Genomic DNA, 14,041 nt, shown 5'->3' with positions numbered 1-14,041 from the left:
TTGAGCACCAAGAGCTCAAGGATGCCATCAGCACATCCCTGGCGTGGCTGGGAGGTTCTGCATCCCTCAAAACTCTCCTGACACTGCAGTTCAAGGGACACCCCCTGTGCTGTACCCTCCCTCCCCCCCATCACCTGCCTCTGATTAGAGCCCTCAGAAGAAACCTGCTAATGCCTTTCCCAAGCTCTCGCCCCCACACTTTTGCCATATAAATCACTATAATTAAAGTGTTTGGAAAATGCTTTGGGAGCCCAGACAAGCATCCCCACATGCTACACACCCAGCTCAGCAAGCCTGACTTCCTGCTGCACCCACCCCGCTGCCCCGGGCGCTGCATCCATCCCTCCCCTCCCTTCCCAAAACACCGGCAGGACGGGAGTCAGGACCGTTCCCAGGCTGGGCTTGCCCTGGGCTCCCAGCCTGCCTCTAACCCAGCCCCTGGTGAAGCTGGGCAAGATGGGGAGACAAGGTGGCCACCGGGAAAATGGCCAGGGAGCCAGTCTGTCCCTGTCCTGGGCACACAGCGTGGTCACAGCTCATCCCTCCTGTCCTGTCCCATCCCAGTCTGTCCCTGTCCTGGGCACACAGCTTGGTCACAGCTCATCCCTCCTGTCCTGTCCTGTCCCATCCCAGCAGGGCACAAGGACCCCAAAGATGTTTTGTCCTCAGAGCTGAACAGTCTCACTCAGGAGCTGGTGTGAGCCACTACCTGGGGAAGAAAAGCCATTTTTCAAGCCATGGGCAGCAACATCTGTGAAACATGAATTTTTAACCGTGAGCCCCTGGAGTGAAGATCAAAGCAATTACAAGAGGAGGCAAAGGCAGAGGGAAGAAGCAGAGCAGCAGGGGAAGAGATGAGAGCTGCCCGGGTGGGAGTGGTGCTGAGGCCCTCCAGGAGCCCCTGGACTGGGCAAGCAGGGACCAGGGTCTGGCTCACCCACTGCCCCATGCAGAGCTGTCCCAGAGCCTCTTGAGACACTCACTGGTGTCCATTCCAAGGGAGGTGCTTTTCTGGGCTCAGCTGAGCACAGGGGTTGTGTACACATCAATATCCCTGTTGGGGAAGGAAGGGTCCAGGAAGAATTGGGGCTCGAGATTGTCATCAGTGCCCAGCTGGACCCTGGCATTTCCCAGGGCAGTGGGGAGCATCTGCCAGCAGGAGAGTCCCTGCCCCCAGGGCAAAGCCACCTTCCCAGGAGCCTTTCACTTGCTGAGCCTCTCTGCAGTGGGCTGGGGTCAGGGTCCTGGTCATGGGGGGCTGCAGGTGCAGTTAAAGTGTGTCTGCTCTTGTGCAACATCCTTTTTGCCTTGCCTCATGAAACAGGAATAGCTGCAGCCTCCAATCTCACTGCCCCTGAACCTCCCATCACTTGGTGTCCCCTGTCCCCATTTCCCTGACCATATTCCTCTGGCAGATCCCTGCCCCTTGTCCGTCTCTCTCATGCTGGGCTGGGCTGGCACCAGCTTTACCCTTGCCAGGAATCTTTGAGTCATTTGGCCTCTGCTCTTCTCTTCCCAGAGCCCCACTGCTCCCCAGGTGCCAGCACTGCTGGTCCTGCCACAGCAGCCCTGGTGCCACCCACGAGGAGGGCACCTTCCCCCCCAGCACTGCAGCTGGAGCTGAGGGTGAGAAGCCAAACACCCCAGCCCTTTTGCTTGGGTTCAGCTCCAGAAACAGGAGCTGATTCCCTTCCATCTCCTGTGCTGACTTGTAAGAGCTGGCGAGGACACTGCTGGCACCATCCAGGCTCACAGACACCATCCCAGTGCTGTGACCCCAGGCAGATCACTGCTGTCCCTTGCCTGCCCCATCCAGAGGCTGTGTGCATGGGTTTTCCTCCATCCCCTTTGCCTTCTTTGCATCCCCTCACCCCTGAGGCTCCCCCTCAGCTTTCCCAGTCACCCAACGAGACTGAGACTCCCAGATGAGGGTCTGGGGGCTGTCTCTGAACAGTCAGTATCAGGGGGTATTCCATGGGCTGACAGTGGGACTATGGGGAGGGTCGTGGTTTCCCTTCCCTGGCAGGAAGGGTTCAGCAGCCCCACTCTCAGCTCCTGCTCAGCATGTATTTTTCACCTTTTAATGAAAGCAACTGAACCCTCTGAAGTTGCCTCTCAGCTCTTCTCTGGGGCTTGGATTGCCAAGGAATGATTGACACGTTTAATAGAGGCAGGAGGTGCAGAGGAATTTGGCAGGAGACCATCCTCATGATACACAGAGGACACCACCATTCCTGCTCAGGTTGTCTGAGCTCCTGTTCCCTTGGAACAAGCTGTCTTGTGCAGGAATATTTCACACTCACTGCATTGCTCTGGGAGCTCCGGAGCAAACCCAGGGACAGGGCAGAGCCTGAGCTGTGGGGATGGGGAGGTTTGGGACAGGTAGGGCTTGCAGGGGCTGCAGCACCCAGTACTAAGCACAGACTGGGGGAGCCAAACCCCTCTCAGTGCCTTTTTGGTTCTTTTCCCCACTGCTCTGGGAGATAAGCAATCTTATACCCACACTGGATGCTGCACGTTTTTGCACAGACATGCTCGTGTGTGAACCTGCACCTGAGAGGTGGTTTTTTTGGGTTTTTTTTCCTATATTTCCTGGAGAGAAACCCCCTTGCCATGCATGGACTAGTCAGGAAAGAGCCCACACAGACTGCAGCCAGCACACATCCCTCTGCATGCATGCTCCCAGGATCCACATGCATGCACACCTATGTGCTGGCACATCCATGCAGGTGCTCACCCTGCCCCACCACAGCCTGAGCAGCTGCCAGGTGCTGGGTGACACTTGGATGCAATGCAAATGTCAGTCTGAGCCACCCCATTATTTAGCAGTAAATAACAGTAATTACTTGAGTCAGCCAGCCTCCCCTTAGCAAAGGAACACCTTAGCAGCCAAGCTTTAGGCTTCCCTTTCTCCAGCCTTCCTGGGAGGTATCAGGGGGTTATTTCTTAAGCTCAGGAGCAGAGTTAAGAGCAAAGGTCCCTGACAGTGCCCGACCACACTATCTGACCTCAGTTTAGCTTTATCCTCCCCAAAAGACACCACGAAGCCAGCTCTGGTGTTGCTGATTCTCTCTGCAGCAGAGGGAGCTCCCCTGGGAGTTTTCAGAGGGGGCACCCAGCTCAGGTATCCCTAGAGAGTGATATCCAGGAGCAGGTGAGATAATGAGTTTCTTGTGCATTCAGTGTGGATATTGCTCATCCCCTGGAGCTTCCCATCTCCTACAGATGTAAAGGGCAATTTGTGAAGCTTACAGAGGCTTATTAAAATATCATTGTGAAAGGGTGACATAAGCACCTGAAGAGAAAAGAATAGGAAAGATCTGTCAAATGAACCAGAGACTCATAAGCCTCGTTTCCTCTTCCTTGCCTCTTCTTTCCATGGGAGCCTAACAGTAATTTATTATCAGGCATGGAAAAAAAAAAAAAAAAGAAAAAAAAGACTTAGCTCTTTGGAGGATGTGCTGGCTTCTTGAGAAGCCACAGTATCTGCCTTGTGATGTGACGCAGGCAGGCTGGCAAAGGGACGTGGCACATTCTTTCAAATAATGCCAAAGGAGCAGACATTATCCCCAAAGCAGCACAGCCTGAACCTTGTTTGTGTGGCCATGGCAAGTGTGGGCTGGAATACAGCTTGGGCTATTACCATGTCATGAGCACAACAATTACTCTGTAAAGGGGAGAAAAGGTTGGGGCCAGACAGAATCCTAAGAATCGGGGCTTGTTTGAGAGAATTATTCACTGGGTCCCTGCTGGAGGTGGACGGCAGCAGATTAGAAGGAAACATTATCTCTCAGGTCAAGTTCAGAAGGACAAATGAAGCCAAACTGGCACGGGCTGAGAGTCTCAATACATTATTCTCTTTGCTCTACTAATCTGGGAGAACAAAGTGCTCAGTGTAAATGCTCACCAGGGCCTTTTTTTTCCCCCTGCAGGACCACAAAAGTTCAGCATGAGACGCAGGGCCACGTGTTGGCTATTAGTCCACTACAAAGAGCGTTTGAGTTTAGAATTTAGAGTCTCATAAAAACATTATTGTCTGCATCCTGGGACATTTGTTTTTTAGGGCAACACGGACTGAAAAAATGTGACCCTCTGCACAGCTGTGTCCCTCACCCCTCTTGTCACTCTGGGCCCACCTAAGGGGCACCTCAGGCCAGCCCCTGCCCCTCTCTGCCCCAGCCTCAGCACACATCCTGTGCTCCAGGAGCCTGCCTGGCATCCTCCTGGAACAAGTCTGATGCCTGCTTCTGGGAGGGATGCAGAGGGAAGGCTGAGCAGGCTGGAAGGTGTCCCAGCTGGCCAGGGACCTTTGCAGGGTCAGAAGGGAGCAGGGAGCCCAGCATTGCCCCCAGCAGGCACCTCCTGCTTGCAGCTGATACTGGGCTGTAATATTCTGCTTTGGGGCTGTGGATCTCCAGAGGTGAAGGATTTCTGTCCCAGGGAACAGTTGGCCTGATGCATTTATTTGGTTGAAGCTTCCCCAGGGGCTTTTCACACTGTGGGGCCAGGCAGAGGACACGTGCTGTGGAGCTGTGCCCTGAAGACCCTGGTGACATCTCTGGCTCTGTTCTGCTCACAGACACCTGAGGTTTACACGTTCACCAGGTCGGAGGCACAGAAGTTTACAACCAAGGGCTGGAGAGGTCTTGCCTTCCCCTGCCCCAGGGATGATGATTTTGCTCCCAGGAGCATCCAGGCATCCTTCTCCCCAGCACTTGTCTGCTCTCACTGAGGTCTGAGTTGGGTGAACCTGGTGCTGGAGGCTGCTCTGGGTCAGCTTCCTCAGGACTGAAATGCCCAAACCCAGCCTGAGCTGCTTGTCTTGGTCTTGGCTCTCTGAGAAGCAGTGGATGGCAGCAGGCAGGCAGTCAGAACACAGGATCTGACAGTCCCTCCTGGACTTGTGGTCTGGAATCCAACAAAATTATTGCCAAGCATTTGCAAGTAAATCTGTGACACTTCTGGGTTGTAAGCTGCTCGCTGCCTTCCTGGTTTAGGACGATTTTGACAAAATCATGTGTATGATTTTGATATAGTTAAGCCCATGGCCAAGCTTTATAAGATGCTTGGCAACCTATGGGGCAGTTTTTAGAAGCTTTCTGTTTTGCATTTGGGTTGTCTTCCAACAAGATGATCATCTTTGGGCTTTGTCAGCATAGGGAGGGAGGTTTTAAGGACTGTGTCTCTGGCAGGAGGAGATGTGGGACTCAGCAGGGCCCCTCCAGGTCTGGAGGAGCTGTCGGATGATGCTGGGAGCTGCAGACAGACAAGTGAGCAGGGTTCAGAGCAATCTGTATCCCCCCCCAGATCTGTTTGTCCTGGCTTTTCAAGGCAGACTGCACCCAGCAGCCATCTCTTCCCCCAGCTGTGCTGCAAGAAGGGGCACGTGCTTTTAAAAAGCTGGAAAAAAAGGTGGAATATATTATCCCTTCACAAAGTTGGTGTAAATATTTAAAAGCCTGCAAAAGAAAAATGTCTCTGGTAATGTTTTTCCAGGAGTGTGGCATAAAAAAGCCCATCCAAAGGCTCTGTTGAGGGGTATGGCCAAAAGAGAAGCAACACTTTGAAAGTGCTCAGAGCCACAGGTCAGAAATCTGTCTAGGACTGCAATGGGAAGCAGCTGCCCACCCATCCCCCCAGTCAGCTAAAGGGTTATTTCAGCAATTTCACAACTTAAGTAAAAGAAAGTGAATCTCGGAGAGAGGTATTTGAAAAAGAAAGGCATCAAATGTCAAGATAGATGTGATAGGTCTGGGTGGCAGAGGACCTGGAGAGCTCTGGCTTGGAGGGGGAGTGTGCTGGGGATGGAGTGGGAGCTCTGGGAGAGACAGGGGTTTGGGGGCTTTGTCTCCTGTGCTGTACTGGGGAAGAAGGACAGTAGATAATTTGAAAAAAAAAAAAAAAAAGAGATACCTTGCTTGATAAAGACAAGCAAAACACTCTGTGGGTTATGTAATGCAGCTCTGTTGAAACCAGGCAGGAAAGTTGCTGTGTGCCAATAAATCAGCAGAGGAGCAGATGTGAATCACACCTTGCTTCATATGCCCTGCAGTGTTTTCACTTATTGTTCCAGTTTTAAAGATTAATGGCACTCAGAGATGAGTATTATCTATGCTTCCATTTCATACTCGTTATCACAAGGGCTTTTTTTTTTTTTTTTTTCCAGCATAATTAGTGTGGATCAAATGTTCTGAGTGGCTCAGCAGCCTTGCTGCTCTACCTTGGCTGCTCAGGACCCCAGGGACATCCCACTGGATATCCCTGTGGGTTCTGGGGGATGAGACCTGGTGCCAGATCTTGCCTTGGCTCTGAGCAGGGTTTGTAGCCTTTAAAAATGAAGAGAGAAAGGTGAGTGCCATCTCCTCCATCAAGCAAAGGTACAGCCCAGGAATGAGGGATCCTGCCCAGCACCTGGAACAGCACAGAGCTGCAAGGAGCTGATGGTCCCTCTGTCTTTGAACAGGAGGAGAAAAGGTTCTTTGGCTTTGGAGTGTGGGACAAGGGCAGGGGATGGGTCTCTGGCTGGCCCAATCACCCCAGGCAGAAGAAGCCTTAAAGCCCCTGATGTGGCTGCAGGTGATGGGTTTCTGTTCCAGGCTGCTCTTTGTTACCTGGGTGCTCAGCTGGAGGGTGTGAGGACCCAGGGTATTATTTGGTGCCTGGGGGTGTAATGGGGTGGGCTCCTTGTGCTGGGAACCCAGCCTGGCTGTGGGACAGGAGGGTCAGGAGAGGACAGGGGTGGAAGGCTGGAGGAGAAAGCTGCTGGCACCTTGCCCCAGGCTCATCTGGGACTGCCAGGTGAGGACTCATGGGTGCTGGGTGCTGTCTGCCAGGTAGGTGTGGGGGGGATTGGGTGTGCTGGGGGTGGGGGCTGTGCTGGGGGATCAGCAGGGAGCAGACGGGCTCCGGGATGCTTGTGTGGGGCTGGAGAAGCCCAGGGTGCACAGTGCTGAGCTCCCTGCTCTGTACAATCAAGGCCTCCTAATTTCTATCATGAAGATAAACTGGCCATTGTTGCCAAAAATAAATGTTAGTGTTCCAAATCCACACTTCAATAGCACCAGCTCATTAGAGATGCATATCATTTGGCTCCAGTCCCACACCTTCCAGCTCGTTATAAATGTGCAGTTGCTGCTGGCTCTACCCCAATCATCTCTGCAATCAGAGCTTTTAATTAGGTTAATTAAATTGTATCAAACCTCGCAGGGACGCAGTTCACTGATGCTGATGAGGCAGCCAAAACAGACCTTAACTCCAGCTCCAATGAAGGCCCTGCTGCAGCTAATGACAATGCATAATAAATTAGAGCTTCCCTAGAAAGGTGCATCAGGGCTTGTGCTTCAGTAAATTATGATCTATATGCATTAACTTACTATTTCAGTCTTTAGGTCTGAGGCCAGGGACATCCTGGAAATATGTTCTCACTAAATAATGGGCTCCAACCTGCTCAAAGCAATGCAGCTCACCTGGCTTCTCTCAAGGCACTAAAAGCTTTGGGTTTGTAACTGGAGAGATGGCACAGCAAATATTTGCTACTTTCACCCTGCAGAGCACTCTGCTGCCTGGCTTTTCCCAGCTGAGATTTATTTATTTCTCTGAATCCCTCTGGAGCTGAATTTGGGCAGGAACATCTTGTTTGGAGGGAAATGAGGGGCTGTGTCCAAGTATGCAGCAGGGAGAAGGGGGCTGATTCCCTGTTCCTGGCAGCCCCTCTGCTGCTCCCAGCTGGGGGAGGTGAGGTCTGGGTGGCCAAGGAGCTGTGGAACAGAGAAGTTTAGGGCAGCCATGTCGAGCAGCAATTAGTCATTCCTGATTTACATCCTGCTCTTTCAACTCCCTGCTCTAAAGCTGCTCAGGCTTGAGCGAGAAAACTCCACCACCCTCTTCTCCTGGGTGCCCTTGGGCAAGTCACCTCAGCTGAACCTGGCAGTGAGGACAACAGGGATTTAGGGACAGAGCCAGGGCCACCAGTCCTGCCAGCCAGAGACACTGCAATCCCTGCTGGCAACCTGGATGGGCGCAGGAGCTGCTGGGACCGGGTCAGGGCTGTCTGACCACCAGCACAGGGGGAGCATATTCCTGTGGGATCACCCCCTCCCTGCTGAAGCAGCAAGGAGGGCTCTGGGATTTCCCTGCATCCCTCTGGATGCTGCAAACCTGTCCCTGGCAGCCCCTGGGCACTCTGGAGGATGCTCCTGGGATGTGGGCTGCTGGGTTTGGTGCTGTGAGATCCCACTCTGCTGCTCTCCTGTCTGGTTCAGGCTCAGAAAACAGAGCCTGGAGGGAACCACCTGTAAAGCCCAAGGGCTGGTGATGGTTCCAGTTGCCTAGAGAGAATCCTGCAAGGGTTTTAATGCAGCCTGCTATTAACTTTTATAGATGGTCATTATCAATTGAGTTCTCCAGCCTGAAAAAGGAATTACATTAAATTATTTTATGGCACAATATTATTCTGAGTCACCTGAAACCCGAGCTGCAAATCTGTGGGGTATTTTGCTATCTGTATCCTGCAAGCTGGAGGGAATCTCCTTGCTAAAGAACCTGTTGGTTCAGCCTTGGATACTATAATTATCACAAGCAGAAAAATACCTCTGGGCTGTTTCTCTCTCTCTTTCCTGAGGGTCCAGCTAGAGAATGGCAGATCCCACCAGTGTCTTGCACTGTGGTCGAGTGGTCTGGGTGTTTTGTTCAGTTACAAGACACCGACTCTTTCCAGACCCTTGCAGAAACATTTAAGTGCTTTAGGATGAGGAAACCAAGCTCAGAGCTTTGGGCATCAAACCAAGAGCCTGGGCTGAGGGAAAAGCTGAAGGGAAGGGTTTGGCTCTTCCCAATGTGCCCAGGTGAAAGCTGGGGAGTGACAGAGGGACAGTGCCCTGCACCAGAGCTGCCTGCTGCCACCCTGCCCTGTAATCCTGGTCACCAATTACACTCTTAAGTATCAGGAGATCTGTGTTCAGACAGCTCCAGTTTCTTTCAAGACGCCAAATGGGACTAAGAAATCACCAAACAGAACCTGGGCACCATTTTTCCTCCCCATGCTTTCAAAAATGTGTAAGCTTCCATGTCAAAGAAAATCAAAACAGATTCTCTCTTCCAGCAGGCAGCCCAGTTCCCATCCCCCTGTGCTGCAAAGAGCCAGGGCTTGGCACCAAACGTGAAACCTGGGATGGGATTTTCAGCATCAGCTGAGTGTTTCTCTGGACACCAAGCCACAGCACTCCTGAGAAACACAGCCATGGATGTTGGTAAGGTAAGAGACCCTTGGTTTTGCTCTTGGAGATGGTGCTGAGCCAGCCCTATCTGCTAAGGTCAGTGATCAGCACCCACCAAACCCTTCAGTGTCTGGGGGGGAGCTGGCACGTCCTCTCAGCCTCTTGTGGCCACGGGATGATAAACCACCACCCAGCAGGATTTGGACCTGGGCTTTCATGGTCAGGGTCTAGCAAGAAGCTTGCAACATGTGGGACATTGCAACACCCACCCAGGTGCTGGACCGCAGCCCCCGCACCTCCCGCACCTCCCGCAGCCCCGTCCCCGCCGCGGGCCGCTGCTGCCCCCCCTTGGGAGCCTTGGCAATGGCAGAAAGTGACTCTGAAGCTGTTTTAGCACCTAAAAGAGTCACGTTTCAGCCGAGAGAAGTCAAGAAAACTCCCAAGGTGAGGAGAACCTGAGAAGCCCATCTCCTCTTCAGCATCTTGCATGGGCATGTGCTGCTCCTTGGCAGGCACAGCACGAGTGAGATAAGGGATGGGATGGGATGGGAAGGGAAGGAATGTTTACGCCCAGGCTCTCCCAACATGCCCAAACTCCTCCAGGCCACTCCAGGATGCATTTTCATTGTTCTCAGCTGAAACCCCCCCCCCCCCCAATCAGCAAGGTTGCAACAAACATAACACAAACAGGACAAACTTTCAGCCCACAGTTGGTGTCTGAGTTTTAGTATCATCACTTCCCACTTGGAAAGCAGCAGTGGGAATTCTGTGTGGCACGGGCACCAACCACTGAAGAGGAGGAAGAGAATAAGCAAAAGCAGCTCCTCAGCTCTGGAATTTATGAATAAAGGTATTATTCTATATACAGGTGTATATCTATGTAATACAAATATTCCTCCATAGAGGGAGAAACAGCTCCCTGCTGCTAGCACCCTGCCAGGAGAGTCTGGCTAGTTTGGTGCTGGAAGTTAGCAGTGCCCTTAGCAATGCCTTTAACTCTTCTGTTTTAAAGGTAAAAGCTTTGTGCAGATAAAGCAGAGGAGAAAATTAAAAAAGGGAGGGAGGGAGGGAGGGAGGGAGGGAGGGAGGGAGGGAGGGAGGGAGGGAGGGAGGGGAGCGATTAGAGAGATAATCACTCAACTTTAACCTGCTTGAAAAGATGACTGTACAAGCTGACCCAAAAATCTCCTACTCTTTTGGAAGTGCAGAATGTAAAAACTCCTTCTCTGTCCCTGTGCTGGTGTAACACATCTCCCAGCCTCTTAATTCTGACCTTGACTCTTCAAGAATTGTTTATGGTGCATATTGCTAGGACATTCAGGCACCTCTTGTGGCTTCCCACTGTAAATACAAAGAGAACAAACTCTCTGGTTTATTAATCAATTAATTAGATATATTTATGGCTACAGCAAGCCCACAGTAATTTGTTTTAACAGAGTGCTAGGCAGCAGTGGAAAACAAACTGGTAACATGTTATCAGTCCTTCTTCATAAAGAGAATCCTCCTTCTTTCTCATGGTAACAGTTACTTAATGGGATCCTTAACGTTTCCGCTGAAATTTGAATTTGTAAATAGCTGGACCATTTTTTGTCTCTTTCTTCACCTTTACTTTATGAGTTTTGTCCTGGAAAAAAAAATGGAAGTAGAAAAAAATAGTTGCTGGCATGTTAAGAGGAAAAAATGAACCCATTCATATAAATAAGTCCCTGTCTGGGACAAGACATTATTGAAAAATGGTCCCTTTCCACTCTTTAGATGGGAATTCTGTTTCTGTCTGTTCTTTCCACCTTAGAAGAGAAATACAAGCATACAGAACGAGACCTAATGGCCTCAACAAAACAGATTCAAAGAACCAGAACTAAATTCCTCACCAAAAGATCTTTCCGTGTCTGGATCTTCTGTGCCACAACAAACATGGCCTTTTCTCTGTCAATACGCTGCTTCAGCAGGTCGTACTGATTCTTCCTTTGCTGGGCTAATTTCTGGAGGGGAAACAAAAAGAAAAAAAGGGATTTTTTTATTTTTAAGACAGAGAGAAGAACAAGTCTCCCCAGTCTGTACCCGATTCATTCTGGGGCACACCAGAGACCAACACCTGAAGTGTTTAGAAACTGCAGAGTCCCAAAATGCACCTTGTTTGGTCACGTTTACCTCTTCAGTGGATGGCTCTCCCAGCTCAAAAATGGTATTACTGCAGGTGTGATTTAACTAATTAAGAAGAACAGATCCCAACATGCTTCAAATATGACTCAGACATTTAGAGGAGAAAACTTGTCAGTCTACAACTTGTCCAACTGCTTTACTGACAAGCCAAACTGAGAAAGCTGGCAAGAAGAAAGGACCACAGGGTGTTTGTTATCTGACATCTGATTCAGAAAACAGGTTACAAATTTACCAATCAGCAATTTTAAACAACTTTTATTTTTATGTTACACACACCAACTCGTGCTTATAGGGCTGCTCCATGTATCTAAATTAATTAAGATTTATTTATAGTGTTAAAGCCAAAAGTAGCTACTTCTGGGACAGAACTGCTGTGATATTAAAACATCCAAGTTGATCGCTTCAGGAATTCATCCTGAAGGATCCTGAAACACCTTAAATTAGGAAAGCAACACCCACTGCAGCCTTGTGTCGCCAGCAGAAGTTCTAAGGTGAAAGAACAATTTTATTCTCCACAAAGCCCAATGAATCCTCTTGAGTGGTTGTTGGACAAAAGCTGCAAAACATTATGAAGCTATAACATAAATAATGGCAGCAGAAAATACCTTTAATTGGGCAGGATTTGTAGCTCCCTTCAGTGTCTCCTTCTGCAGCGTTGCGATGGTCGGCCGGTTGTAGGTTCTGCTGACGAGCTCTGGAACAGTGTCCAGGTGAGTGGCAATGTCAAACTCCTGAACTGGAAAGAAATTTAGGAATAAACACACATGGACTTCTTGGAATAATGCTCAGCAAACCTTCCAAACATGTAGCTTTGGAAACCCCAGCAACACAGCTCCTGCAGAGCTGAGGTTTTATACTCCTGAGGTTTTTACTCCTGAAAATAATATATAAATTATTATAGAAATTATAATATATCTTATTATAGAAATTAGCTTAAATACATCTTATAGAAACATATCTTATAGAAATTTTATATATCTTATTATGTCTTTATTATAGAAAGCACGGTGCTATTTCAATCAACAGAAAGAACAGAACCAGTTTTCTGATCAAACCTATTTAAATCTTACCTTCTTTTTTCGTATCAAAAAAGAACACGTGCTTGTTGGGGCTCTTCCCTTCCGCGTCCAGGAGATGGAGCTCTGACTTCAGCCGCTCGATTTTCTGTGGGACAGAAAAGGGAATCGGTGCTGCAAACCCTCAAGAGGTAAATGTCTCCCTGGAGTAAACTCCTATTTGTTTCTTGAGCAAGTAAACTCTTCCTTCCTTCTTAATGTTTGGAAATATATCTGTTCTATATTTATGCCATGTCTTAGCAACATTTTCCAGTAGAGGTTAACATTAATTTCTGGTATTACACAACCAAATAGGTACAAATCAATTTTCAGAACTGTAAATTATCTGTATGGCAAACCAAGTAGGAATGGTTACCATGAAACCATTAGAAGTATGAAGGAAAGGTCAAAGCAGACTTGTGATTTTCCTGCAGTGATGGTGTGTGGATCAGCAGCAGGGCATCCACAAGTCGGATTTAATTATATGTAAATATTATGGACAATATCAATAAATCACAATAAAACCAACTCTCAGCAAACAGGGAAGTACTAAAAAAGTGAAATATTACCTTTGCTTCTGCCACCCTTTTCATTTCCATGTATTTGATATCCTGTGTCCTCATCAACTTCACCTGTTCAGGGGTGACTTCTTCCTTTGGCTGCTTTATGACATGAACTCCATCCTAAAGCCAGACAGAAGGCCAGTTCATAAACTGAAAATAAACAAGGTAGCAAAAACCTTACAGAAATGTACCCCTGCCTGAAGGCCACTCAGATTCTCACCTTTAGCTCTGCATGTATCATTTTAAAGTAGAACTCATCAGGATTCTTGTCCAGAGCTTTCTTCTGAAGTGCTCTGAGGGCATTCTGCTTCTTGTGGTAGTCACTGGGGAACAAACACAACAAATCAGAGCTGTTCCTTGTTTTCTCCACATTCCCACTCCCTGGAGAGCTGGGGAATCCTCCAGGGATGCTCAGTGCTGGGTCAGCAGCCAAGGCACTGCACCCAGAGCCTTCATTTTTCAGGATGCCTTAACACAACCCATGGCTTTACCTTTACAATGTATTTCTTAACACCCTTCCCCGCTCTGACCCAGCCACGCTCCGGAGCGCTGCACCCCCAACACCCACGGGGACCCCGAGCCGGTCCCGACCCACTCACCGGGCACGGAGCCGGTAATCTTTCTTCTTCTCCAGCAGGCCCAGCTTCTGCCGTGCGGCGGGCTGCGGGGAGAAGCGGGTCAGCGTGGGCCGGGCCGGAGGACGCGGTACTACAGCCCGGTCCTATGGCCCGATCCGATCCGGCCCGTTCCGGCGCACTGACCTGTGCCCGCTCGCGGTGCGGGCGCTGCCCCGACTTGGCGGCTTTCCTGAAGGCGGACGACATGGCGGCGGCTCCGGGCCTGCCCCGGGATCCCGCGGTACCGGTGGTGCCCCCGCTCTGCTCGGCCCGGTTCCCCCGTGTACCGCGATGTCACCGCCCGTGGCACCGGGCGGAAGGGGCGTGGCACCGGGATCAGAGGTCACGCGCGATGCTCGCCGGGCGGTGGCGCCGTTTCCATGGCTACGGCGGCTCCCGCCGCTCCGCCTGGCTGCCGGGTCCCGCTG

General features: G+C 50.3%; 1 protein-coding gene across 1 annotated transcript; it reads right to left on the bottom strand.

Moving 5' to 3' along the window:
- Positions 1 to 10,586: 10,586 nt before the first annotated feature.
- On the bottom strand, positions 10,587 to 13,945 carry UTP11 (UTP11 small subunit processome component). The gene is made up of 8 exons (XM_030464347.1): positions 13,758 to 13,945; positions 13,596 to 13,657; positions 13,217 to 13,319; positions 13,003 to 13,116; positions 12,449 to 12,542; positions 11,984 to 12,114; positions 11,087 to 11,197; positions 10,587 to 10,839 (listed from the first exon to the last, which is right to left on the bottom strand). The coding sequence occupies exons 1-8, from the start codon at positions 13,818 to 13,820 to the stop codon at positions 10,756 to 10,758; spliced, it is 762 nt and encodes a 253-aa protein (XP_030320207.1). The 5' UTR covers positions 13,821 to 13,945; the 3' UTR covers positions 10,587 to 10,755.
- Between the last annotated feature and the right edge of the window lie 96 nt (positions 13,946 to 14,041).

This window comes from Calypte anna, chromosome 23, assembly GCF_003957555.1.
Source record: "Calypte anna isolate BGI_N300 chromosome 23, bCalAnn1_v1.p, whole genome shotgun sequence".
In the NCBI taxonomy this organism is placed as follows: domain Eukaryota; kingdom Metazoa; phylum Chordata; class Aves; order Apodiformes; family Trochilidae; genus Calypte; species Calypte anna.
The sequence above is the reverse complement of the archived record's forward strand: the minus strand, read 5'-3'. Positions and strand labels throughout refer to the sequence as shown.